The sequence below is a fragment of the Leishmania mexicana genome, chromosome 8 (genome assembly GCF_000234665.1).
Source record: "Leishmania mexicana MHOM/GT/2001/U1103 complete genome, chromosome 8".
Taxonomy (NCBI): domain Eukaryota; phylum Euglenozoa; class Kinetoplastea; order Trypanosomatida; family Trypanosomatidae; genus Leishmania; species Leishmania mexicana.
The window spans coordinates 1026380-1053372 of NC_018312.1; the positions used below are offsets into that span (position 1 = coordinate 1026380).

At 59.8% G+C, this 26993-nt stretch overlaps 7 protein-coding genes across 7 annotated transcripts; all 7 read left to right on the forward strand.

Annotated features, from left to right (window-relative positions):
- Positions 1–469: 469 nt before the first annotated feature.
- Positions 470–4639, forward strand: LMXM_08_29_0370 (protein kinase-like protein; the record flags this gene model as incomplete). The annotated part of the gene is made up of 1 exon (XM_003872477.1): positions 470–4639. One exon carries the CDS (start codon positions 470–472, stop codon positions 4637–4639), a length of 4170 nt encoding a protein of 1389 aa, XP_003872526.1.
- A 3280-nt stretch (positions 4640–7919) lies between these two features.
- On the forward strand, positions 7920–8444 carry LMXM_08_29_0360 (conserved hypothetical protein; the record flags this gene model as incomplete). The annotated part of the gene is made up of 1 exon (XM_003872478.1): positions 7920–8444. The coding sequence occupies one exon, from the start codon at positions 7920–7922 to the stop codon at positions 8442–8444; it is 525 nt and encodes a 174-aa protein (XP_003872527.1).
- A 1066-nt stretch (positions 8445–9510) lies between these two features.
- Positions 9511–13614, forward strand: LMXM_08_29_0350 (conserved hypothetical protein; the record flags this gene model as incomplete). The annotated part of the gene is made up of 1 exon (XM_003872479.1): positions 9511–13614. The coding sequence occupies one exon, from the start codon at positions 9511–9513 to the stop codon at positions 13612–13614; it is 4104 nt and encodes a 1367-aa protein (XP_003872528.1).
- Positions 13615–15351: 1737 nt separating this feature from the next.
- LMXM_08_29_0340 (conserved hypothetical protein) lies at positions 15352–16638 on the forward strand (the record flags this gene model as incomplete). Its single annotated transcript, XM_003872480.1, has 1 exon — positions 15352–16638. One exon carries the CDS (start codon positions 15352–15354, stop codon positions 16636–16638), a length of 1287 nt encoding a protein of 428 aa, XP_003872529.1.
- Positions 16639–17617: 979 nt separating this feature from the next.
- On the forward strand, positions 17618–18787 carry LMXM_08_29_0330 (conserved hypothetical protein; the record flags this gene model as incomplete). Its single annotated transcript, XM_003872481.1, has 1 exon — positions 17618–18787. One exon carries the CDS (start codon positions 17618–17620, stop codon positions 18785–18787), a length of 1170 nt encoding a protein of 389 aa, XP_003872530.1.
- A 772-nt stretch (positions 18788–19559) lies between these two features.
- On the forward strand, positions 19560–20609 carry LMXM_08_29_0320 (conserved hypothetical protein; the record flags this gene model as incomplete). The annotated part of the gene is made up of 1 exon (XM_003872482.1): positions 19560–20609. The coding sequence occupies one exon, from the start codon at positions 19560–19562 to the stop codon at positions 20607–20609; it is 1050 nt and encodes a 349-aa protein (XP_003872531.1).
- A 5145-nt stretch (positions 20610–25754) lies between these two features.
- On the forward strand, positions 25755–26768 carry LMXM_08_29_0300 (uncharacterized protein; the record flags this gene model as incomplete). Its single annotated transcript, XM_003872483.1, has 1 exon — positions 25755–26768. The coding sequence occupies one exon, from the start codon at positions 25755–25757 to the stop codon at positions 26766–26768; it is 1014 nt and encodes a 337-aa protein (XP_003872532.1).
- Positions 26769–26993: the final 225 nt, after the last annotated feature.

Consider the following 26993-nt stretch of genomic DNA (forward strand, 5'->3'; position numbering starts at 1 on the left):
GCACTCTTCTGTGCACAGTCGGTGCGGCGGTAAGCAGTCCACCATCGATGCGAGCTCTCTCATCACCGCCAACGGTGCAGGGCTCCGCAACTCCGGCGTTCTCTCACCGCTAGCCTGGCAAACTTCCCAGCCGACCTCCTCTGCGTCGCTCACCATGCTTGGCTTGAACCGCCACGACGCACTGTCCACATCGTCCGTCGCCCCATGGAGCATATCACCGAACGCCGGTCACCAACGGCCGCAGGGGCGAAGCCTTGAGCACGGCAGTGTGCCGACCCCAGCACCGTCGTCGTCATCTAGCTCACCAGCCAACGACGCAGCCATCACCGCGTGCTCGCCCTTTGCCGGAGCCGCCAGCCTGGTGGCGTCGGCTGAGTGGGCGGCCCTTATTACACGACTGAGCGGCTTTTACGATTTCGTAGTGCGGCTGCCGGGCTTCCACACCGACGATCGTGCCGCGCCTTCCGCAATGAGCTCGCGAAGAGTCGACGGCGACGGGGAACATAAAAGTGACCAGTCCTCTGAGCAAACGCGATCGCCGGAGCCGCCGGAGACCCTACCGCCGTCGCTGCAACAGTCGGGGGATCCACAGAGGCGGGAGGTTCTCTTTCCCGCCCCTGCTGGGGCAGCGCGTCAACGCAAGGCAGTGCACTCTCCAAAGTCGGGCGATGCCTCGTCGACCCACGAGATAGTCAGCGCCAGCGCGGTGAGCGTTTTTGCAGAGGCATCTCGTAGGCACAGCAGCAATGTAGGTTGTCCGGAGAGGAACGGGAAGGACGAGGAGAGCGAGGAGGGCCGCCCGTCAACGGCGCCGGCTGCCGGGCCACGGCGGCTGAACAGCACCTCTCGCTGTCTCAGCCAAACGCTTGACACAGAGGCACCACCAGGCGTGACCAACGCCTTCCGCCGGTACCTGGAGCAGACCCGTCACATGATTCTCTCCGCCGACAGCAGTGAAGTTGACCGCGCCGTGGCGCTTGACGGGCTGCTGATGCGCTGCCGTGAGCTCTTCGACCTGCTGAGGGACATGTATGCCCTTGTGCATGTGCCGGGCGCGACGGCTGACCGCAGGCATATGTCAATGGTGAAGATTCTACCGTACGACGAAGTCTCCACTCCCTCGTCGACGTCCGTGTCGTCCACATCGAGCATCCGATCCGACTCCGCATTGAGGACCCGAGCAAGCACCAGCGACACCAAAGGCGTGCCGTTATCATCCACGACGCAGCCGTGGAACTCGCAGCTGCCGCCTCTTAGCTGGAGGCCGTTGACGGCCGCTACTGCAGCGCGCTCAAAGGGCGCCTTCGAGCGAGGCCGACGCACCAGTGTGAGCAGCTGCAGCAGCAGTGTAGCGTGCATCGAGGTGCTGAACAATTACTACATGACGCAGCTGATTGGAGTCGGGGCGACGGGACGCGTGTACCTGGCAGTGGACAGCCATACCTGTAAAGCATTTGCCATGAAAACGGTACTGCGACACAGCCGCAGGACCGCCGTTCGCCGCTTTCCGCTGGCGTCAATGAGCACGTCAGTCAGTGAGGCGCTGCAGTTGGAGGGCTCTCCGCCGAGGGGTGCGCACATCGACGGCGCCGCTGCGCATGCGGCTGACAGCACGACCACCAGCAACGCCTCTCTTGCTGTTGTGCAACCCTTTTCGATGGGCGTTGCATCGGCGCGTCCAGTTATGCGGCGGGAAGGCACGCGTGACAGCATGGATGTGAACCCCTGCGAGGCAGCGCTCGAGTCCCTCATTCATATGGCTGCGACGAGCCGCCCAAGTGACGCTCTGATTCCGTTGGTGGAGAGCGTGACCGCGTCCTCCTCGGCTATGACGCCTGGCAGCAGCGACGTCGACGCCCCAAACACGCCGAAGACACCACCACCGCGGACAAGCTCCAACACGCACCTCAACGGGAGAAACTCACCAATCTGTGCGGGCGGTGCCGGGCTGCCGACGACGATGCCGAGGTCGACGAACGCGGGTGAAGGCGTCGGCGGCGACAGCGGCACCAAGTCCGTCAAGTCAGCACATTCGAGTGAGCTGCCGGCAGTGGAGCGGGAGATTCGCGTTATGCGCCGTGTGTGCAACCACCCGCATGTGGCTCAGCTGAAGGAGGTGATCGACGACGACAAGGAGGATTCAGTGCACCTCGTCATGACGTACGCCGAAAACGGCCCGCTCACCGTGATGCACGGGTTCGACGCCGCTCTCGGGTGTGCACCGTGCGACGTTGTGCGGCCGTTCTCGCGGTGTACTCGTCTGCTGCACCAACTCGCAGAGGCCCTCATATACGTGCACCGTCAGCGCATTGTGCACAACGACGTGAAGCCGGACAACATTCTTCTCACTGAGGCCGACAACATCCTTCTCACAGACTTCGGTGAGAGCGTGCTGATCTCCAAGAAGCTGCCACGGATGTCGGCGGCGGACATGTCCATCGGTGCAGCTGGGGGAGAGGGGCTCAATGCGAGTGTCTTGGTGCCGCATAACCGCTGGAAGCCGTCTCGCGGTGCCAATGACAGCTGGGCAACCTTGAGCACGGCGGATCGCTCGCCTTGTAGCTCTAGCCCGGCAGGGTGCACCGCGAACACATCGCAGATGATGGCAGAGGTGTCTTTCCTGCCGGACTCGTCCATGTTCTTGGCCGCCGGCGTCGATGTGGAGGGGCGACTCAAAGGGAATCGGTCAGCCATCGGCACCCCCGCCTTTGCGGCACCAGAGCTTATCATGAGCAGCACCTGCAGCTACGATTCGGACGCGTGGTCTTTTGGAGTGGTGCTCTACTCTGTCATCTTCGGCCGCCTGCCGTTTGCGGCGGCGACGATCAGTGAAACGTTCAGCGAGATCTTGCATTCGGCACTGTCGTTTCCGGCTTTGGAAAAGGTGCCGGAGCGGGTCGGGATGACGGAGACGGAGTACCACCAGTGGGTGGAACTATGCACAAAGCTGCTGGTGCGAGAGCCGCGGCAGCGACTGCCGCTTTCAGCGGTGCTGCGCCACCCGCTGTTCCGCACATCAGCAGCTGTGGGTGCGAAGTCATCCACGTCGTCCACAGGTGGCATGGAGATGCCCCGTGGTCGATGCCCACCCAACAGAATTCATAGCGACTTGTCTTCGGCGCCGACCCTATGGTGGTTGAACCCCAGTAGCCAGGCTTCGCGCCCAGTGTCCGGCAAAGAAGGCTCGCCGTTGATGTCACGGGCTGCGCGCGCAAACATACCACCATTGATGTCGCGAGAGGTTGCTGCTTCTGTGTGCGCTGTTGCGAATCGCCGACGCAGCACAGAGGGGTCTACATCGGCGCCATTGACGAGAGGTGGCGCGGTGCGCGACACCATGCTTGACCGCCATCGGTTGCAGACCATGAGAGCCAGTAGCCAGACCTCCTCCACCTTCGCGAGCTCCGGCACTTCGACGGTTTCGCTGAGCCCCCCGGCTGCCAGCGCCGGCTTTGTGCGCCGTTCTAAGCCGACCATCGCGGAAACTGCGGTGCCGCAGATGTGGCCGGAGGTGCGGCCACTTCAAGCGGCCCGCCTCCAATGCCAGTGCCCCTCGCCGAACTCCTCGCCCGAGAGGCGACAGTCCTTCTCCGGCGCCTCAAGTGTTTACACATCCTCCTTCACGGCTACTGACCATGTGACCAGGCCGCGGGAGAATACGCTCGTTTACAAGCATGACGTCATCAGTCAGAGCGCCAGCGCGATCCAAAGTCCAATCAACCGGTCTTTCTTCTCGATATCGACCCCGTTCAAGGAGTCGCCGCCAGATCACGTCGGGACGCCGGGGATTCAGTTGACAAGCTGCACTGACTTCACCTCCCCACTGCCCTGTCCCCTTACGCGCGCCGGCAGCAGCACTCCCGACCTTGGCGCGGGGGACCATGAGGAGGATCGACAGGATGAGAGCGGCAAAGAGGAGTCAAGCAGCTCCAATGCTGCTGGCGCCGCCACTGCTGTGGCGGTCGTCGCCGCGCCAGCGCCTCCGGCCTCACCACCGGCGACGTCATCAACGGGGCGACCGCGCTCCGTCGCATCGGCGAGGGGGGCACGTCAGGACACTGCGGCAGTGGGGCCATATGTTCAGCGCCGGCGCAGCGAGGAGGAGCCGTGTGGGGAGGACGGCAGCAATGGTGGCGGCTGCAACTTCTCGTACTGGGGCTTTTCGAGCGACGTGGCAGACAGCGGCTACAGCGAGGACGAGGGGGGGAAGCAGGACGTCAACGATAAAACGTCGCAGCTGCCAAAGCCGCCCTTGCGACCGCCCCGTAGGCGCTCGGCCCACTCTTCGGGTGGTGTAAGGCCGCTGGCCTCTCTGCAGGAAGTAGTCGCTCAACACGCAAAACCCAAGGGCAGAAGTGAGCACCTGCAATCTGTGACTGACGTCCCTTACGGCAACTCGACGATCGTTCTCGGAAGCCCCGAGAACCTCTCCGCGACAAGAGAGATGGTGCAGAAGGCGCGCGAGACGGAGTCGCCGGTGGAGCAACGGGCCTCGAAGTTGTCACCGCTGCTGAACAATCTGGAGGTGAACGACGCCGACCGTGGTGGCTCCTCGTCACCGTGCCCATCACCGCTGAAGTCGACATCTGAGATACCCCCTGCACAGGCGAAAAAGTCGCGGTTCTGGTTTCGTCGTTAAGCAATGCGCTTCTGCGTTCTCAAGAGAGAAGTAAGCCTCTTGAACCACTGCTACCACCGCAAGTGGTCTCTTATGCTTGGCTTGGACTCTGCATCTATATTGGTGTTGATGCGTGTGCACCTGTGTGTGGGTGTTGCTAGTGCATCCATTGTTGAATGTATGCTGGTGTGCGCTCGTGTTGAGTGTGCGGATGCTTGGTGTAAGCACATCTGGCGCTGTAATGGTGGGTGGGGCGGCGAAGAGCTCCCTCTTCTGACGCCTTCCTCAGCGTTCCGTTGGTCTCGATGACAACTGGGCGCGTCTGCGTGTCTCGCTGCCATGCCTTGTGGTGGTTTTTCTTCACCTTCTCTTCCCTTGCGTTTTGTGTAACGATGATGTATACTGCTTGTGGTGAGCACTAGCGAACAAGCAGACAAATCGTCTCTCCCCTCCTCTTTGCATTTACGGGCATTTCTCCGACCCCACTTCCTCTCCACGCACGCACGCGGCGAGAGGGAGAGGGGGATGGGTGGGAGAGACGCGCGGTGGTTTGTAGAGACGCGAATGCAACGATAAAGAACGCTCGCGTTGTCTGGAGCGCCGCACATTTTCTGCGCTTTCCCTCCGTCCCCTTTTGCATCTGAGTGTTCTCTCTTCGCTCGCCTTGCACCGCGTCGTCTTTACCCGTGGAACTGTTTTATTTTTATCTTATTATTTTCCCTGCTTGCGCCTCTGTATGCCGTCCTCTCCTTGGGCAGTGCGCCCCCTCCCCCACTCCCCCACTACGGCTTCTCTCTGTTTCTCTTTGCCTCTCTCGAGCACCTCCACTTCCTTCATGCTCTGCTCTACTTTGGAACTCTACGCTTTTTTCTTTACATGCGAGTGTAGGAAGGGAGGGGAGAGAGGGGGGGTGCTTCCACCCATCAACCCGCTACGCTCCTAGTCATCTCGCGCTTCTTGTGTCTCCCTCCCGTGGACATCTCTATCTGTGTCTGTATACGTATATGTATGTATGCATATATATATATGTATGTGTATAAGTGTATCGGTGTGTGTGTGTGTGTGCGTGTGTGTATTAAGTAAACGCGCTTGAGAAAAGCTATGGCGTCGTTGTCTGAGTCGCTCCTCGTGTTTCTCTGTGAGAATCTGCTCTCTCTCAACGCGGTGCGCCACCACCGCGTAGCGCCCTCCGCTACCATGTACATCGTTTCCGACTCCCCCTTGCCGGCTGCTTCCTAGGCAATTCGTGCTCCTTTTCTTTTTTTCGTATTTGCGAGGCAACAGGGGGGTGGAGAGTATGTGATTTCTGGATGATCAGATACGCACGATCACATGTAACTGTCTAACACACCCTCTTCCTCTTCTTACACCCGGTGCTTCTTCTTCCTGCGTACTGCGCTGAGTGGTGGCGGTGAAGTGCCTGTCTGTCTGCGCCTGCGTAAGCCGGCATGACTGAATGTGCCCATACGCCTGTCGTTTTGAAAGGTGTTTTACGTCCTCTATTTTTTTTCCTGTTAATAGATCCTCTCCCCTCTCTTTGACTACTCATCGGCTTCTCATCGCCCCCCCCAACACACACACACACACACACACGCCCGCACGTGCACAAGGCTGCCCTCCCCTCTCCCTCCCTCATTCTCCATCCGCTCATCAGCATTGGGCGTTCACTGATGCGCAAGTGTGCTTCTCTTTCATTGCCCTTCTTTTGTGTTAACAGCAGCGCCTCTGTCATGGATACCCGTGTGTGTTTGTGTGTGTGTGTGTGTATGTGTGCGTCTTAACCGCCCCCTGTAACGGTGACGCGTGGAGGGGTGGTGCGGGTCATTTCCTTTTCTGGCTCGTTTCAACAACAGCTTGTGCGCGCCTCGGCCCTCGTCATTCATCCACTCTGGTAGGCGAGTGCCGTGCAGCCTTCCTCTCTTCCTCGTCGTTCCTCACACCGTCTGTATTTCTCGTTTTGATGCCTCGCCTGGCGTTTTTCTTTTCTCTGTAGTTTCCTGGTACGGCGCAACGTCAGCAGAACAGGCACGACCTTGAGCATTCCTTTACATATCTCTTATACACCTGCGCGCCCACCCATATACATGCATATGTATATACATGTGTACATGTGTGTGCGTGTGTGTGTTGAGGACAGCCGTAAAGTGCGTAGTGGATGTGCGAAAAAAAAAGGCAGTGCAGGCACCGATATATGGGGAGGCCTGTTTCCGTAGAGAGTCCCGGATCTGCGCGCCACACATTGCGGCAGATCGTTGAATCGTCGTCTTTTCTGCGCGTGCCCCCTCCCCTCCCTCATCTTTCTCTTTATATTTTCGCTCCACACCTCCCTTCGGTGCTTCACGTTCTCTTGTCACGGTCTGTTTGTCGCTGGATGTGCTAAGCCAGTGATGGTGGCAGGGAGGGAGGGAAGGGAGGTGTGTGTGGGGGGGAGTGAGGACTACTACCCTGGGAGATGGGTGTCTTTTCTTATTGTTACTATAAGGAGGACCACGGAGAAAGAAGGGCAAGATTGGGACTCTGGAGCCCTGCTTCTGCTGCTGCTGCTGCTCTCCCGTGTCTGCGTGTTTGCGTTCATGACTCGCTTTCGCCCTTTCACTTTTGCTGTTATTCGATCACGGTGTAGCGGCAGGGGAATTCCACACATACACACGGAAGCAGGCGGCTGCGCCGTCCTCTCGAATACCGGGCACCTCCTCCTCCTCGGCTCTCTTCCTCTCCGACGCTTCTGCGCCTGTGATACGAATGGGTAGCCTTCTCTGCTGGATAGCCACCAAGCAGCGGCTGCTGTGCACCGGCACATGACGCACGTGCCGACGTGTCGTTCACATGTCTGCCGCTGCTCGCATTGTGACAAGGGGATAGGTGATGTGGGGGTGGGGGTCGTTGAGCGTAGCGGGGGCGGCAAAGGGAAGGGCAGCTGTGCTGTCGCCTTGCTTCCCGAGCCATTGCAGCCCCTCGTCGCTTGTGCGGTGTTTCTGCCGCCACCTCTGCGTTTTTCTGCTTGCGTGCGTCCTCTCACTCTCCTTCTCATTAGCATGCACGTTCAACTCTATTTACCATGTGCGGTTACCCCACCCCTTTTCGTATTCGCGTGTGACGCTTCATCACGTGTCGCCACCCATGCACATTTTCGTTTTGTCTTTCACAGCCGCGCTGAAGCCCGCCAGCGGCGCATCGAGTCGGCGCGACTTTGCAAGAGAGCGATAAGGAGAGCAAAGAAGAAAAAAAACGTGCGAGTGACTGCGCGCACACGCGTTCACCGAAGCAGGAGTTCAGGAGCAAGTGGCTGCTGCTGAGCGCCATGCTCCGAATCGGCCGTGCGCTCCTGGCGGAGGTCACGACCATCAACAGTAGCACCGCCTCTGTGAGCGGCCGTCTCATCCGGATTCGAAAAAAGAGCAAGTGGATCGATCGGCGCAGCACGCGCGTACCGCATAACGGCAAGGATATTTGGTACTTTGGCGATCAGCCCAGCTGCGCGCTGTGTCACATACGGTTCCGCTACAAGCAAGATTACGAGGCGCACAAAGAGAGCGAGCTGCACGTGAACCGTCTTCGGTGGGTCGAGACGATGAACTGGTGGAAGGAAACGGGCGAGCCAGCCTACCTCAAGGCGTCCAACGAGCAGTGGGAGTGGTTTGAGCAGCATGTGCTGCCCACCAAGGCGCAAGAGATGGGCTGCACCCTGGACGAGGCGCGGCGCGTGTACCGGCAAGCCACCATGACCGAGACCCCAACGTGGCACCGACCGCTTCAGTGCCCCACAGTGAAGCAGGAGGTGAAGGAGCCTCGTGATCAGCGGTGGCCTGCGTCTCCTAAGTGGTAACGCTTGTGTGCATGAGAAAGGAGCGTGTGGGTTCGCGTTCGTGGGGTGGGGTCGACCTCAGCGCATCCCGTACTTGGACGCAGTAGGGGGGGGGGGCAGTGGGGCACCGGTGTGTCTCCGTCGGTCGTGTGTGTATATATATGTGTATGTGTGCAGCAGAGCCCCTGTCCTTTGCTCCCGCGTCACGCCTGTCCGCTTTCTTGTCTCGTGTGTTAGTCGATGCTCATACGGTGTATGCGCGCTGTGCGCTGCCAGTTGCTCTCTTACTTACGTACACACGGCTCAGAAGCGCACCAGCAACCTACCCAGAAACGAAACGCTGCCATCCGACGGGCACGTACAACAAGGTTCCGTACAAATGCAAGCTAGGAGCGAGCCGGCGTGGGGACTTCCTTAGCGGGTCGAGGGGCGCACTGTGCGGCAGCGTTGGAAAGGTGGTGGTGGAAGGGAGAGATGCGTGCTGGACGTGGTGACCGTGACATAATCTGAGCGGTGCGCCGCGAGCCATCGGAAGAAAGAAAGCGGCCTACTTTTGAGAGTGCTTACTTGCTCTTCCCCGCACCCCCACCCCTCCCCGAAAACCTCGTGTGAGGTGTGCTGCACACCGAACGCTGATGTATCGTCGCACAGATGTGCGTGTGTATGTCTACGTGCGCCGCTATGCTCGTTGCTCACTGCGTGCTTTTCACTTGTTGCCTACTCCCATCTCGTGCTGTACTCTACTGTCCCACGGGGTGTGATGATAGCAGGCGCGCAAAGAACGATCGATCCTTCTTTGTGTGTCTGCCCGTGTGCGCCTGTGCTGAGGAATTATATTCCATAAACGGGGTATCTGTGGCCAGGGGGTACCTTCAAGGACTGGCTAAATCGGAAGCGCGCCCTTGCATTTCTCCGCGGGCGCATCCGCTCGTGACTTTTGAACAAGCCCACCTCGCCTCTCCTTTACGTTCCACGGCTGCTGCCGCCTCTATCTCTTGCCTTTTCCTCTCTCTTCCTCTCCTTCACACACACACACACGTACACAGTCGTGTTCCGCTCCTAGCAACACACAGAGACCCACGACAGGATGGAGTCACTTCCATCTATTCTCCCTTCCCCCCCTGTGAGCAAGAGGAAGCCGCGCACGGCGCCTCCTTACACAACCACGGACGCGCATCAACCTTTTCGACCCCCGATCCTCGGAGTCGCATCAACGATAGCATCTACCGAGGACGGCATCAATCGTAACAGGCTTCGGCAGGAAGCTGGCCGACGCGTCCAACACATCACATGCGGTGTGGCCGAGCGCGAGACGTATCGGGATGTGCTGCTGCACATCGAGGATCGCTTTGCGCACACCTCGCATGAGGAACTGCGCCCTCTCGTGCTGCCGCCGCAGCTGCCCTCGATTGTGCGTCCACGAGATCCACAGATGTCAAGGTTCTGCCGCGGAATGGCGATTTGTCATAGGCTCAAGGGAGGCAGCAGCGCAGGGGCCTTTCTCTCTGCGGCTGCCGTCGCAGGGGGCCCAAAGCATGGAGGCGCCGACGGCAACCTAGAACCCGCCGAGGCTACCACGGATGCCTTCACAGAAGCTCCGTCCGCGTCCACCGGCTTCACGGACGCTCACAAGTGGGAGATGCTCGATGTGACGGACCGCGCCTTCTTCCAGCGCACCGCAGAGAACGCTCGGACGAGCACGGGCGGCTCGATGGCCGGCTCGAGTGCGGCAGCGACGTCGGAGCTCCGCAACTTGGCCGCCTCAACGCCGATGGACATGCTGCAAACGTTGGAAGAGAAGTGCGCCTACTTGTGCGAGCTCGAGACGGCGGAGCGCCAATACATGCTCGCGTGCGAGAGATGGGACCAACAGGTGGTTTTGGAGATGATGGCCGTGAACTTTGTAACGTTCGTGTTGAAGCCGTGCATGGACGTTCTGCGTAAAGAGGAGCTGGAGCAGCGGGAGGCCATCGCACAGGAGGAGGACCGTCTCAGTTTCTATATGTACAATGACTCCCCGCTCGCGCTGCAAGTGCAGGAGGGAAAGAAAGCCCTGAAGGCCCGCTGGCTGCAGCTCGACCGCATTCTGGGACTGACGCCGGCAGCACCGCGCTCCACAGCGCTCAAAGAGGCACCACCGGAAGCGACTCACGCGACTCCTGTAGCTGCGGCTCCGGCCTCAGCGGCGGTGCCCGTTCAGCCGGAGAGGGTAAGGGAAGGCTCGCCGGTGTCTTTGCCGTTGGATGCGCACACAGCTTCCTCGGTGGCAGGGACGTCGCCACAGCTGGCGCTCGATACCGGCGTGCCCAGCGACGAGGCGCGGCGCATACTCCGGAGGTATGTGCTACAGCGTCACGGTGCCTCGCTGAGCGCCGTCGGCGCATGCACTACGATGCCGCAAGATAACAACGACTGGTCACAAACGGCGACTTCGGCCTATCCGTGCGGCGACGGGAGTGATACTGTGGGCCAGTCAGCCACGCTGATCCTGCCGCCCACCTGCAGCTCGCTCGCACCACGCCGCAACGCCGTTGGCATCGCTGGCTGCATCGCCCTTCTCGACGAGAGCACGAAGTACTATGAGCAGATCGTCAAGACGGAGGAGCGTTGCCGCGCCGACATGAACCAGGCCTTCTATGACGAGTTGCAGGTGGTGCTCGAGTGGCAGCGGCGCCGCATGCACCTTGAGCGGCTTCTATACTGGCGGCACCAGCGCGAGACCGTTTTGCAGGAGGAGGTCGACGCGCTCATCAGCGTCTCCCCTGTGTTACGGCTGGATGCGAAGGTGCTGCTGTTGCTGGAGATCCTGGAAGGGGAAGAGGAGACGGTGCGAAAGTCCGTTCAGGACGAGGAAAACGCATCCTTCCAGCTGCTGAGGCAGGTGGGCGAGGGGTTGCGCGACGTCTTTAACAACGTCTCCCTGCAAGAACGCTGCATGGACGCTCTCAACTCGAAGGTGTGGACGGCAGAGGCGGTGGCTAGGCGGCGGCTCGTCATTGCCGAGGAGGCGGATGTCCGCCGCTACTCGGAGTGTTCGTATCGTGAGCACCTCACCTCGACTCTGACGGGCAGCATGGCACAGCTGCGTGCTCTGTGGCACGTGAGCACCGTCCCCGCGCAGTACACGGCGGTGCAGGTGCTCCAGAAGGCGTTCCGTCGCTCCCTGCGCGGGCGTCTCGGGTGGCGGTTCACGCATCAAACGCTGGGGCGCGAGATCAACGACGCCCGGAACGCGAAAAAAATCGCCACAGGCAAACTCGCCTTTCAGTCCTTCAAGAACGTGCTGTTGGCCGAGAGGGCGCAGTTGTGCGAGGAGCAGGCCCAGCAGCACCTCCGCGAGCAGTGCGAGCTTTTCACCAATGAGTCTGGCGACCGCGCGGCGGTGTGCGCGGAGCAGGAGTGGACTCGCAATGACATCGCTCGAGCACGCCTGCTGCACCTCGAGGAGGTGTACGCGCCGCTGCTCACGGAGACGGTGGTGGTGGAGAGCGAAGTGCGACTGGAGCTGGAGGTGGAGGAGGAGCTGGACAGAGAAGCTTTGCTTGCCGCCAACATGACTTTGATCAATATCATTGAGCAGAAGGAGGCCACACTGCTGAAGGAAAGGGCTGGGCGCAAGTCTACTGTGCGCGAAGAGCGGGCGTCGTGGCACCAGCTGCTCAGCGTCGAGTATGACGAGCGCGAGGTGCACCGCATCGACGAGGAGGCGCGCGAGGCAGCATGCGAGAATGCTCGGGCCGCCTTCGCCGAGGCGGCAGTGGACGAAAGCCGCCGTTATCATGAGCGCGCCTTTTTGGTGCATGGCGCTCGCATGAGTGAAGCCCTTGTCGGACTGCTCGGATACGAGGTTAGCGATAGCGCAACGCGGCGTGGAATTGAGCAGGAGGAGGCGACGGCTGCTCGCAACTTGCTCGACATCATGGCCACCACCCAGTCCTCTGCGTACGCGTCCACCCTTGAACAGTGCCGCCAAGCCGAGCTTAACAGGGTGCACCAACAGGCGATCTGCATCGAGGAAACGGAAAGCCGCGCCAACATACTGCACGAGGAGGCCGCAGCGTGGGTCACCACGGAGCAGGAGGTACACATTCTGCTCTCGGGTCCACTGCATGAGCTGATGGTGCGCCGTGGCGCTGTGAAGGTGATTAGTATGTGGTATACCGCCCTGCGCAATGGCGAGATCGGGTGGTCTGTGTCACGGCAACGGCTTCGAGAGGCCTTTTCCCGTCATCGCGAGGAGCGGCAGCTGCGCTCGCAGCAGATCGCCCAGCGGCTTCACGCGCAGCATGTACGCAACCAGCTTGACATCCTGATGATGGAGATGCAGAAGGATCAGCATGAGTCGGTGCAGCAGCTGCTGAATATTCTCGTGAAGCAGGAGGAGCCGCGTAAGCGAGAGGAGATGGAGTCGCTGCAGGAGATGGTCTTTGGGATTCTCGAGCGCAACGCGGAGGCTGACCTGATTGAGGTTCGCCGCAATTTTGTCAACTGCGAGGCGCTGATCTGGCAGCAGGAGTCGTACGAGCGGAAGGTGTTGCGGAAGGCGTGGCGCCGCACACGTGAGGAGCTGCTAGAGCAGAGGCGCCTGCACCTGAGCGAGGACTACTTTGCGCTGCGCATTCAGCGTACGTGGAGAAAGTACGCGGCAGGACTGGAATGCAGGCGCAACATGTCCGTGCAGCGCGCGCGGGTGGCGGCGCTAGAGGTGCAGGCGCGTGCGGCAGTGGGCCTCGAGGAGCTGGAAGAGGCAGCAACGCAGCTGTACAAGCCGTGTCTGTCCTCCTTGTATTTTGACACGTACGTGCGGCAACCACTCGCGCGCGCGTATGACGAGCTCGCAGTCGTCGTCGCGGACGCGACGCAGGCAGAGGAGTGGTGCGAGCGAGCGTTGCTGTTGTGGGAGATGCGCTACGAAGAGTGCGATCCGTGTCTGTGTGAGGATGAAGCCCGTGCACGACGTGTGCTAGAGGCCCAGTTCCACAAGGTGTTTCTGCTTCAGTCGGAGCTCAAGGACGAGGAGCAGCTCCAGCGGACGATGCTGATGCGGGAGCGCACACTCTTCCTGCTCCGCATTCTCGCGCGCGAGGAGCATCAGCGACGTCTGTCGCTGATGTCGGTCGAGGACCAGCAGCGAGTGTCGCTATATGGGCAGCTTGCTCCTTCCACCCCAGTCAATGCGCAGGCGGAGTAAGCGATGGCACGGGCAGAGGAGGCTGCATCGCGCTCTCCTTCGACCCGAAGAACACTTTTCTCTGCGCGTCTTTTCTTTGAACTCTCCCGGTAGAGTCTGGATGTATAGACAGCTTGCATGTGTGTGCGTCTGTGGCGCGCGCTTTTGCGCAGAGGCAATCGTTTTCTATTTTGTTCATCTTAACTCCGGATTGTGGCGAGTGCAGCGCTCCACCGCCAAGCGTGCAAGTGGCACACACGCGTACAACCCGTGCCGCTTCCGTTCGTGTGCGGAAGCAGAATATGTACACACCAGCACAACCCCCCCCCCCCCACACACACACACCTCCCTCCCCTCCCCCCGTCGTTCTCTTCCTCCTTTCCTGTTCACTTCCTTTTCTGACATGTCCTATGTTTTATTATTATTTTATGGTCGGTTGGAGCGACGGGCAGCAAGTGAGTCTACGCATATGTGCTCGTGCCTGCCTGCCTGCCTGCCTGCCTGTGTGTGTGTCTCTCTCTGTATGGAACCCGGCACGGCTATGATGGTGTGCATGCGCTCGCTGCGTGTATGCGGTGCCTCCCCCTCTACGCGTCTCTTTCTCAATCAGCCCACGCCTCATATTTATGGTGTTCGCACGCCTCGGCATCGCCTCTCACCTCACCTCAACACTCTCTTCCCTCGTCTGTCGCGCGTTGAGTGGGGGCATGCTCCTCAGCCGGTCTCTGGTGTGCCGCTGGGCTTCGCTGTTAGCCCGTTGGTCTCTCTCCCCGCCGCTTTGGCATGTAAGCACACACACACACACACACACACACACACACAGACACACACAAAGAAAAGGTGAGCGACTTTGCGGTTCCACTGCATCCCTTCCCCCTCCAACCACCACCACCACCACCACACCCTCTCAGCAACGGAGATGGGGCAGCAATGTATCGGTACGGTGCAGTGCCTGTTGAGGATGCAGCTGACCAGCTGGCTTGCACTGGCATCGGTGTGTGGCGTGTGCGTATGTCTTCCCTTGAAGTGTTCAAGCGGACCTCATCGGACAGCAGACGGTGCGCCGGCCAATATGGACACTGTCGCGGGGTTGATCGCTGGCCCACATCTTTCCCCCCTTCCCCCGGGCTGGAGTGTCTTGGGCGCAACTGGGAATCTGCGCGCGTCAGTCGAACACTGCAGTGCTCCTGGAAGGGGCAAAGCAATCCGAGGGATGCAGCTGGGGCGCTGCTGTTAGCTTGTGCCCCCACTCTCTATCGTCACTCCTCTCCTTGCGCGCCACCTCTTCTCCCTTCCCTTCTCTCGACATGTGCTGCTCGGTGTTGCGGTTGTTGCCGGACACCACCGTCCCGTGTCTCTCCTCCAGTCGTGTCTTTTTCTTGTTGCTGTGAAGAGGTCCAGCGCAACTGCACTCAACTTTTATTCGCTCCCCTCCGTCGTTCGTCACCTCACTCGCACTGACGCCAGCGGCAGCGTGGGAGAAAATCGAACACTGCCGTCTTGTGTTGAGTGCTCCAGACGTCGAAGCAGCCCACAGCGACTGCCACAGCGCGCTGCCGACTTAGCACACAGTGACGCGTACACCGCCATCCGTGAATGCATCGAACACGTATCTTTCACGTACGTCTCGCACACACACACACACACACACACACACACACACACACACACTCACGCAGATATTGAGGTTGCCCAGCCCCCTCTCCTCCTCCTCTTCCTCCTCCTCCTCTACAAACCGCAATCGTCTGCGAAGCGAAAATGAGCGACGTGGACGTGGTGGCGAATTTTGTCGTCATGACGGGGGCCACCGAGGATCAAGCCATCCACTATCTTTCCACGTACGACTTCAACTTGGAGGATGCTGTCGTGGCTTTTCAGGTAGACAATCCTCATCCCTCACCGCCGCACACACGAGAGGACTCTCCACACTACTCCAGCATCGACACAGGCTCACCCATGAGCGCGCCATCGCCGGCTTCGCACCAAGTGGAGGGCTTTGTGTTCCCCCAGGCGGCTCAGCGTCCACCTACGCCACCGCGACAGCGAGCGCTTGCCTCTTCAACTGCCGAAGCGATACAGCGCCTCTTCGCCCGTCCTGACTATGTAGTGGGCAGCGACAAGGTCACCTTCGACGCTGAGTGCGAGAAGGCCGCGTCGCGCCACTGCTGGGTCGTCGTGTCCGTCGTGGACAACTCTTTCCCCTGCGAGTGCTTTACGCGTGATATCTGGGCCAGTGACGCCATGCGCTCCCTCACCAGCGGCAGCCTGTTTTGCTATGAGATCAACGTCACGCACACCCGCGGCATGGCCCTGGCCGAAAAGTACCACGTCGACAACGGCAATCTGCCCCGGATGTTCATGGTGGATCCGGTGACTCAGTTTAAGGTGCAGGAGCTGCCGCTCATCTCCTCTGAGGTGTGGCAGTTTGACAGCGCCATGGTGGTAGATGCCATCATGCTCTTCATTACGAACCACGACCCCCCGCACGACCCGTTTGCCAGCACGGATGATCCGGCGCAAAACGAAGGCGGCGGTGGCGATAGTGCCGAGTCGGCGTCCGCGAGTGCAAGCGTGAAAGCGCCGATCGTGGTGGATGTGGACGAGGGGGACAGCGAGACTGAGATGGTATCGCCTCCGACGATTTCACGGAGCGCCACCGGCGCCGTCGCTTCCACGACGAGCACACTGGAGGTTGGCGAGGCGGTTCAAGTCGTCGCTTCCTCCCCGGTGACGCTGGACGAGTACACGGTGCCGGAGGGCACCACCGGCGATGCAGCCAGCGTCTTTCGGCTGCGGTGCCGACTGCCGCATTCGTCTTCCACGCTGCAGCTGCGCCCTGACACCCCGGTAGCGAGACTCGTCGACTACTTGGCGTATGTCTTGTACACGGAGGACACCACGCGCTATTCGGTTCCGCCGAGCATTAGCATCTTCAGTGGGTTTCCTCCAAAGAACATGACTGCCGGGGAGATGGAGGGTGTCACGCTGAGCACGTGGGACGGCGTGCGTAGCGGCGACGTCTTGATGGTCCGCGTGAATGCCTGACATGCTGGAGGCATTTCGTTGCTGTGCGAGAGGGAAGTCACCGGGAGTCTGCTGCTGCTGCCGCCGCTGCCGGCGGTGCCGCTGTCGCGACGGACACGTATAGACATCCTAATCACTGTCTTCACCTCTCCCTCTGCGTCTGGGCACACGCGGCCGCACACGTGTTCGCAAATCCTCCCGTGCGCACGTGCGCCACTTGCGTCGCCTTTATGTGGCCTTTAGCTGCCATCAGGCGTTCGTACACGTGCGTGTCTGCTGAAGCTGCTGGTCGTTTGTGTGTGGGAGTACGCGTCACTGCCTTGTCGCCGTCGCCATCACTGGGGGCTCGACTTTTTTTCACGACCAGGTGTCTGCGGAGACGTACTGAAGGCTCACTCCTTGCGTTCACGCAGCCACGCACAAAAGCGGGTCACGAGGGAAGGGGTCGGTAAGATAGGAACAGGGGTGAGGATGTCGTATCAAAACGGTCAGCGTCCATTGCCGTTCAGGTGTGATGGTGATCCCATCAGCGGTTGGTGCATGCGCCGCGCGTGTTTCTGAGCGCTCGTCTACTGGACTTGTCCTCCATTCACTTTGTGCTGAGAAGAAACATCCAGGCACTAGACCTGGTGAAGAGCAGCCGCTCACAATGTTCTCCCGCCTCGCTCTCCCTCGCTCGCACTTTTTTCCACCGCCTTGGTGTCCCGCCAATGTGTTGGTGCGCCGTCGTGACGCACGCGTCTCGGTCCGTTGGTCCCTCTGTTGACTTTTTCTTCCCCCTTTTCCTCCGCACGGTGGACGGGCGCCCCGCCACCATGACTCCTCATCCTCATCATCTTCGTTCTCCTATTACAACACACTGACACGCACACACACACACACACACACACACACCAGATACCTGACACACCACACTCCGTTTGCACAGCTATTTGTGCTCAAGCAGGGGTTTGGGGGGAGCCCTGATGTTTGGCGTATTGTGCTCAGGCATTGTGTGCGTATGAGCTGCCCAGCTTCAGAGAAGACGCAGCTGACGACTGCAGCAATGCCGATCGCAGACACGTCGAAAGAGAGGAGGCACAGGAAGTCCAAGGAACCCTCAACAGAGGGTGACCATGACCACCACCACCGTTCACACGAGAAGAAGAAAAAGAGGAAGAGCGCCGCCAACGCAGATGCATCGACGTCGTTGGCGAGGACTTTGTCTGCACCCAAACACTGCGGTACCGAGACGGGTGAGGAGGATGAAGACTGGGAGGAGAACCGCGCCGCTGTGGAGCGGCTTTGTTCACAGTACCCCAACAGCGTCTGCGCCGACTGTGGGGAGAGGGGTACTCGCTGGGCTTCCGTCAATCATGGTGTCTTCGTGTGCATTCGATGCTCCGGCGTGCATCGCTCCTTGGGCGTCCATATCTCGAAAGTCAAGTCGACAAACATGGATCGATGGTCCCTGGCAGAGGTGCGTCTGATGGAGGCGATTGGCAACGCTAAGGCGAAGACCCTCTACGAAGTCCGTCTTCCCGCTGGCGCGCGTCCCTCTGGTGGCGCGGATGCCGCGGCGGACGACGCTGTCAGGTCCTTCATCCAGCGCAAGTACGAGCAGCGCGAGTTTGCCATGCACAACCTCAAGGACGTGCTGGGAAGGCTGTACAAGGACACTGGATACGGCCGACCGAAGATGGCTTCGAAGTCGGGAGCGGCAGCCGAGGGAACCGTCACCTCGCCCACGCGAGGCAGCAGCTCTACTGCCGTGCCGATCGATCGGGCCGCCGCTACAGGGAAGAGAGGCGATACCATGCGCGCCCTCTACGGCGATGCTGCCGCGGCGATGCAGCGGGGGTCGTCGAGGAGGAAAGGCGCGGCCAGGCTGTCCGCGGCGTCGGCACCGAAGCCGACGTATGGCACATTTGGCATGGTAAACGTGCCAGTGGAGGAGTACGAGGCGCGGTGGAAGCGCACGCTGGCGGTGTTCTCCTCTGTAGAGGCCTTGCCAGCAGCGGTGGCAGTGCCAGCAGGGGAAATGCTGAGTGCAGATGAGGGGGGAAAGGAAGGTGGTGCCACGGCTGTCACTCCTCTGACAGACCCCAGCGACACTGTCGCTGAGCGTCCGCAGATGAGCGGAACGGAGGCGACTCCGACGGTAGCTGCGGGTACCTCCTTTACAGTGTAGCTTCTCTTTTCTTTAGGCGTCGTCGGCCCGGATGCGCGCTTGCCCGCGCTCGCAGGTATCGTGACTGTCGTATACACTTCGTCTTTACGGACCAAACAATGAATAACAGAAGAAAAAACTACTTGCTCACGTTGTGCATCAACGCAGTGCATCGACTGTAGCAGTAGCTGATGTGCTGTGCTGCGTACCCATGCAGAGAGAGAATGTAGTTGAGGTCGGTGAGGGTAGGCAGAGGCGGCCCGCGTCAAGAGCTGCTCACTGACGTGTTTCTTTCCATGTCTGTGTCGCTGCATGCGCGTTGTGCGCGTTTTGTTGTCTTTTGGTTTGTTGTTGCTTCCTGCTCAGCATTGGCACACAACAACGTGACACACTGAGGTATTCTCTTTCCGGAACCCCACCCCCTCCCCCGCCATTACCTCACCTTCGGGTCCGACTCAACTACGTATGCCCACACAGGATAACGTAGCAGTCAACCGACTCGTTTTGTGTCAGTGCGTCAACCCTTTTGTCATTCTCACGCCGCACGCGGGCATACACGATACTCTCTCTCTCTAACCGGCTTTCGTCCATTCCACGTGCGTGATCGACGGGGAAAACAACATCCGAAAGCAGACGCCTCACGCACCCCGTTCTCTGTGCACACTTTGTCCTCACCGCCATGCCTGCCTACAGCGACGCTGATGTGGCGGCGATGAACCGCTTGTTGGTGGAGCTGCGCCGTCATCCCGAGGACATCCATCTCAGTGAGCTTACCGTTCTCAAAGCATGGGCGATGGAAGTCGGCGCCTGCTTTCCTGCTGCTGCCGCCCCTCCGACGTCGGCTGGGGCAGGCGCACCCCAGGGCGATGTCGAGAGCGAGCCCGATGATGAGCTCTGGACGCTGGACGATGGGGAGCCGAAGGCGATCCCTGCGAAGAACGGCGAGCCATCTGATGCAGATGTGAATGCCGGCATGGCTGCAAAGGGCGAGGCCGCGGAGCTGCATGGCGAAGGCAAGCAGGAGGAGGCGATCGCCAAAATGGGCGAGGCGCTAACGTACAACCCCAGCAATGCCATGTACTGGGGGCTGCGCGCACTGTATCACCTGGAATTCAACAAGCCGCGCGCCGCCCTGCACGACGCCAACAAGGCTCTTGAGTTCAATCCGCAGAACGTGCGCGCGCTACGTGTGCGTGGCACTGTGAACCGTCACCTTGGTCACTGGGAGGACTCCCTGAAGGACCTCAGCGCCGCCCAGGCAATCGACTACGATGAAAACATGAACGAAACACTCAAGTACGTCCAGTCCCGCGCCACGCAGCGCCACAAGCGGCGCCTGGCGCGACAGCAAGCTGAGGAGGAGGCTACTGCAAGACGGCAAGAGGAGCTGCGTCGTCAGCGGCAGAAGGAAGCCGAGGAGGCTGCAGCGGCTGCGGAGGCGCAAGCAGCGTCGGATAGCATGCCCGGTGGCTTTCCTGGCGGCTTTCCTGGTGGCATGCCTGGTGGGATGCCTGGAGGGATGCCGCCTGGTATGGAGTCTGTCCTACAAGACCCCGAAATTATGGCCGCCATGCAGGACCCTGAGGTGGCGCCGAAACTGACTCAGATGATGCAGAACCCTATGGCCGCGATGAGCATGATTAACGACCCCAAAGTGGGCCCCGTCATTCAGAAGATGATGTCGAAGATGATGGGCGGAGGAGGTATGCCAGGCGGCATGGGCGATATGGGAGGCATGGGTGGCGGGATGCCAGGTGGCTTTCAGGGTGCTGGCGGCATGCCCCCTCACGGTGGTGCTGCTGGCAGTGCCTCGGGTTCGGCTCGGGGAGATGATCTCGACTAAGACTGCAGGCGACACGGCAGAGCAAGTTCGCGGAAGCTGAAGAGTAAAACCAATTATGTGGTGCACTTGATCGAGCAGCCGTGATCTCCGCTTTACCACAGCGCGTTTTCGTCTCTTAAGGAGCGGCATCTACACCATCGCAAACATATGCTCTCTCTCTCTCTCTCGGTCATCTGTGACCCCCCCCCTCCTCCTCTCCCTCTCTCCTCTTTGGTTCGCCTCTCTTGCACGCTTTCTGGCTTCTGTGTAGCGCTTCGTTGAAAGGCTTACTTCCTCGTTTTGTTTTATTTTCTCACCTTTTATTTTTCATGCTCCCCTCGTCGTTTGGATGCACACGTGCACTGCCCCTCCTCTCCCTCCACCACCCACTGTGCCTGTGCCTCTCTCTGGGTGCAATAGCATGGAGGTGGGGTGATGGAGTTGGTACGTGCCCCGCCTGTTCACCGGTTAGTGGTATGTCTTTCGTCTGGAGTGTGTGCATGATTGCTCTTTGCGGCGTCTTTCCTCGCTCAGGTCCCTGCGGAAGGTGGGCGGCAGCCATATCTCAGCAGCGTGGCTGAATCGCGACACTCCTTCATCTCTGGCTCCTAACCATTTCGTATAGGCACGTCGCAACGTCCGACAGTCTGCGCAAGCAAGGGTGCGAGCGCAGACGGCAAGTACTCATCCATAGGTAAAGGAAACCCGCCCTCTATGTCTCGCTCACAGGGGCTCGCTGGGCGGCTCGGCGCATGTTGTTGGGGCGCGTGGGAACGAAAGCACATCTTCTCCTCTGGCTAGCCTCATGTCAGACTGACACCTGGCTAGTCTCTTCTAGCTAGCGGTCGCACCTATCACTAGCCCCGAGGCGCGGCTGCTGATATTTGCTTGCAAGCGTAACGCCGAATACTGCGGAGGGATTCTCGGTTCTTTTTGCGGATTTGCCTTGTGTGACAGGATTGCTCAGCATATGTCTTGCCCCGCCGTCATCTCTTCGAGGCCGCCAGCTTCTTCCTCGTCGTAGTCTCTCCGCTATGCGAGCAGCGGTTCGGAGGCGGGGTGGGGTGGGGAGTCGGTGTGTGTGTGTGTGTGCAAGCGTCTTGGTTTCTCTCTGTTTTTTTTTGCCTGTCCGCGTACTTGTCCATTTCGTTCTACGTCAATCCGCTTCTCTCTTTCCCTCGCCTGTGCCTGTTTCCTTCATCTCCAAAGTTGCTGCGCTTACACCTCAGCTGCTGCGGCACAGTCTTCTCTCACTTAAAAAGGAAGCAAGCCAACGCAACGCACGCCTTTCCACTGCTCTCCCCACGTCCCGGACACGCACACAGGCTCGCACGCACAGAGAGAGAGAGAGACGCCACTGTCTACCCAACCAAACGAAGCAAAAAAAAATGCCCTCGAAGCGCAACGGCTCGTCGGCCCGCAGTCGCAGCCGCAAGGGCCGCTCTGCCTCGCGCTCCGGCACTCCCGCGCGCGCTCGCACCCCGACCAGGCCTCGCAGCCGGCGCAGCAGCGACAGTACTCCCCCTCCACAGGAAGTGAGGGCTCCGAAGGAGTCTCCTGCTATCTCCATGTGGGAGGCGGACGCTAAGCTGATGGCAGCGATGAACCGTCGTCGTTCTCGCGGCATGCGCGGCTTCTTTCGGAACGATAAGGTGCGCCTGTGGGGCTACTGGGTCGCAGTCATCGTACTCCAAGTGGTGCTAATCATCTGGGCGAAGTGGGCTGTGGACATGTACAAGTCGTACAAGGCGAGCCATTAGAGAGCACACTTGTCACTGTGTGCGCGAGCGTGTTCGTCGGTGCTGCACGAGTCACACCTCGTCTTTTCTCGCTCACTTGCCGGCTCCTCCACATGCCCCTTGTCCTCTAACCCCCTCCTGCTCTGGGTGGCGCACCTTTACGGCACTTTGCGTATCGTTCCATCCCTGTCTCTCCCCGCATCACACGTTGTGTGTGCTTTTTTTTTGTGTACCTGTACATCTCGTTATTGGCGTTCGTGGGGGTATGTCCTCCATGCTTGATCTCCGATCTAGCGGCGTTGGCGAGTTTCTCTGCATCTCTCCCTGGGTGCTTGTGTGTCTGTGCGGGACTTGAGGAGGGTGCACGTGCTTGTGTATCCTCTATAGATACGGTGTGCGTTGTAAGTGGCGCGGGGAGAGAGAGGCTGAGCGGGGGTGATGAGAGCAAGAGAGAGGGGCTGCAATCAGAGCCCCATCATACAGAGTTGGGTGGGGGGTGGAAGGAAGGGGGAATGAGCTGGAAGGAGAGACCCGTGGGTGAGGAGGGGGGATGTCAGTGGCAAAAGACTGCTTGAGATAGGTGTTCTTATAGATTGTAGGTGTCTGTTATGCATAGGTTTGAGTTTCCCATATGTGGGTAGCAGGAAAGACGGCGTTAATGAATGTCACTTATCCAAAGAGAGAGAGCGGTAGTGGCGGATGCGGTGGTAGTGGAGGTGAGGGTGGAGGGTGGGGGGTGGGCGACGGAAGCTTGTGGTGGCGGCACCTCCGCACCTTCGCCTTGTTCCCCTCATCTCCCTCTCTCTTGTGCGTTGTGTTGTGTTGTTTTCTCTGTACTAGAATGTTTTCTTTCTGTTCCTTTTCCGTCGGATGCTTGCGGGCACACACACACACACACACACACCTGCACAGGCGCACACAAGCGGAGGAACGTGGCGGTCATGTTCTCGTACACAGAAACTGCAGTTTGGGATCTCAGTGATCGTCATGGTGACAGGCAGATCCGTGGGCCAGATCCCCTTCTCAAGTGAACTGCACCGTTGCATGAGTGTCTGAGTTCTCCCCCGTACAGTTGGTGCCCTCCCTCCGTGGTGCACTCGTCCACCCGTCTGCCTGTGCCTGTGTGTGTGTGCGTGCGTATGTGAAAGCGTTCGACGCCGCTCATACGCACCCTTTCTTGTTTTGCTCCCTCTCTTCTCCATCTCCACTTGTACCATGTCTCGGTCTTTGGCCACTGTACGCACGTGCGCGTGTGTGTGTGTGTCTGCATGTATGAACTGTTGCTATGTATGTTGTGTGCGTATTTTCGGGTCTCAGCGTGGGCGCACTGTGCATGCCCCTCCCTCTCCCCCTCTCTTCCTCTCCCTCCCCCTCCCTCTCTCTGTCTCACACACACACACACACACACATCTCCTCCCACACCCCCACCCGCGCACACGTCGGACGCTTCTTTCACTTCCAGTTTTTTTTCGTTTTTGTTTTTGTTTTTGTTTTTCCTTGCTCCTCTCTTGCCCCTGTATGACTGACCGATGTTTCACTTGGACTGCCCATATCCATCCTTCCATCCCACAGCTTTGTGCTCTTTTCTTTCCCTCGATGCCACCTTCCCGTCCTCGCAGGTTTGACGTGCCCGTTGTCTCGCTCGCCTCACCTTCGTCGCTGCCTGGCAAAGACCCCGTAGCAGACCACTTCCACGACTCTCTCCATGTTTGCCCATCAGCTTCTCGGCGTCTCGTGAGTCTCCACCTTTTCGTGGCATCTGCCATGGATTGTGGTTCTCTTTTTGTGTGGGCTCCTCCGCTGGTCACAGTTGTGGTGACGGATGTTCCCTTTCGAATGAGGCAGCAGGGGTGAGTGGGTGGTGGTGCGGGAGACGGCGACGTGGTGGTTGCAGGCGGAACCGAAAGAAACACAAGAAGAGAGAGAACGCGATGGGGATGTACGATGTGTGGTGTCGCTGTGTGCTGCGGTGTTTGCCGGCGACCAGCCGGCTCCCCCATCGCCTTCGCCGCGGTGTCACTGATATCGCGGTCATCATCGCCATGGCAGCTAAAGAGCCGTACTCCCCCCTCTCCTTCTTTCCATCTCGCCCGTGTGACGTATCTGGTGTCCCCCATGTTGTTAGACCCATGACCAAACGCAGAACAAGAAAAGTCACAGGGCCCAACAGCAGCACAGCGTCTCGGGAGGTGATGTTCATCTTGCGGAACCATCAACCCCCCTCCCCTTCCCCCAACACATGTGCGTGGGCCCCTGTGTGGACCCGCATAAATGAGTCAAGTCCCGGTCATCCGTGGAGGGCTCTGTATAGCGGTGTACACGTGGACCGCTGTCTGGCGTGGCGGGGAAGGGCAATGCCAGAGCGTGTGGACGACCCCAAAGCTTGCTCACCGCGCTAGCCGCTCTCTCCCACCCCTTCTGTGCTCTCAAGGAGGCATGTAGGCTGAGAGCAACCTGCTTAGCGACGAATGGCGCGCGTAAGACAGAGGGTGGAATGCATGGCAGCGCTACTCTCCTCAGCTCTGGAAAAGGCGTACAAGCACCCACCAAAGTCGCACTGCTCTCGTCGCCGTGGTTCCTTCTCTCCGCTTGCATATGTGTGACGTTTCTCTGCCTGGCTTTCACCTCCTCCCCCCTCGGCCACTCTCACAACGCTCCGCAGAACTCGTTGTCCTTGCACCTGTGTGGGAACCTTGATCACGGGGAACGCCTCCGTGCGCGGTATCGCAGGGCCCAGTGCACCCTCCCGCTCTCTCTGTGGGGAGGCCGGGCAGCCCCTACTCTACCCCGCCTCCTCACCCCTGCCCATGCCGAACCACGTGTGGTGGTGACAGGGCCAGGCACCCACGACACGGTGGGAGGGTGGGGTGGGGGGGGGACAGAGCGATGGATCGCTGCTGATGTTGGCGGCCAGGTCCTGCATGGGGTGGCGTCGGAGCGCCCCGCGACCGTGAAGCGGTCTGTGCCGCCCACATGATCGGCAGAGTGCCCGCGTGACTCGAGCGTGTGGCCCACCCGGTGGCGACCGGCATACGGGGTGGGTAGAGTTTTGAAGCGCAGGGGCCATGCTCGCCGACGACCGGGTGGGCACATTGCTGTACCGGCGTGTGTCTACGGCTGCTCTGCACTGCGCGATGGGCCCTGTGGCAGGCCAGGGGGAGGAGGGGGAGAGAGAGTCACGCGGAGTGTGGCCCCGTGCTGTGTGGCAGAGAGGGCGGACACGGAAAGACAAAGCTTGGGCGCTGCGCGAATATGGTTAACGGGGCCGCTGTGCCCGCGTGCACGTGGGACTGCATTACTGTGTGTCGTCTCCGCTCCTCGTCTTTTTCTGCGAGTGGCTACTACCCACTGGCCTCTTCAAAACGTGTGTGCACCTGCTCACGTGTGCGAGTGCGCACACCCACAAAGAAAAAGCAGAGTAGTCATCATGGAAGCTCCCAATTACGGTCGCACAGGACTCCTGACCTCCCGTCTCGGTGGGCTGCCCGTGACACGCCCCAGGCTGTTGCTGCCGGGGAGCTCGGCCGCGTCCCGCCTGATCAAGTGGTATCCTTCCCTCCTTACCATACCGCAGCAACTACTTGATGCGCTGCGCCGCGAAGACGACACCGAAGGTGCGGACGGTGATGTTCCCGCGACGAGGACGTCGTTTTTCTCGGACCCCACACTGATCACTTATTTACGCGTAGCCACCGTCGCCGAGTGCCTTGTGCAGTGGTGGCGCCGTTGGGCGGCAGCTGCGTCACCGACAAGGACCACTGAAGCACTTGCCCCCACAGGCCCATCGCACGAGCAGCTCTCCGCCCTCTACACAGAGATACTGCAGTGGCATCGAGATGAAGTCGTCAGCGGGAAAACGGTACCATCATCAGCGCCGGCCCACGGCTCGTCGTCTTCGAGTACCTTCTTCATCCCCGCCTACAAGCTGCTGGTCATGAAGGACGACAGAAAGGTGGCGGAGTACGCCAACCTCACCTGGCGCTCGGTGTGGTTGCTGGGGAAGGATCCTGATGTGAATGATGTGCCGCTGGAGCACCCCTCCTGCTCTGGCCAGCACGCCTCAATGGAGATGCGGTTCGTCTTGACGGACGAGGCTGCTTTTAACGCCTACGTAACGGAAAAGGTGAATACAACGGCACCGGACGCACGGATGCTGCCGCCGCCGGGAGCGAATGTGCCTCCGTTTGCACAGAGCAAGCAGGCTCTGCGATCCTTGTGCACTGACATGTGGGCGATGCTGGAGGAGGCCCTGACCTCTGTCGGCGGTGACGCATCTGTGGTGTGGACAGCCGAGTTACAGCTGATTGATTTGGGGTCCACTAACCACACAAAGCTCAATGGCGAGGTGGTTCCGGCAATGGAGGCGACGACGGTGATTGACTCGGATGTGCTGGAGTTTGGCTGCTCGACGCGCAAGTACGTGGTGATGCGCGATGCGTAGCTGCTGCGACCGTCACACTGGATTGGGTTCGACGCGTAGGCTGCGAGAGGCGTTGTTGCCGAATAATTTGTGACGCTTCATCTCTCCATTGGCACGGACGGGAAGCATCGATAGCATTGACAGAAACAGTGAAGGCACTACGTGGCAGGATAAACAATGCTGTACGCGTGCCCGTCCATGGGGATGGGGATGGCTGTCTCTTCTCTCCAAGCGAAAAGGAGGTTG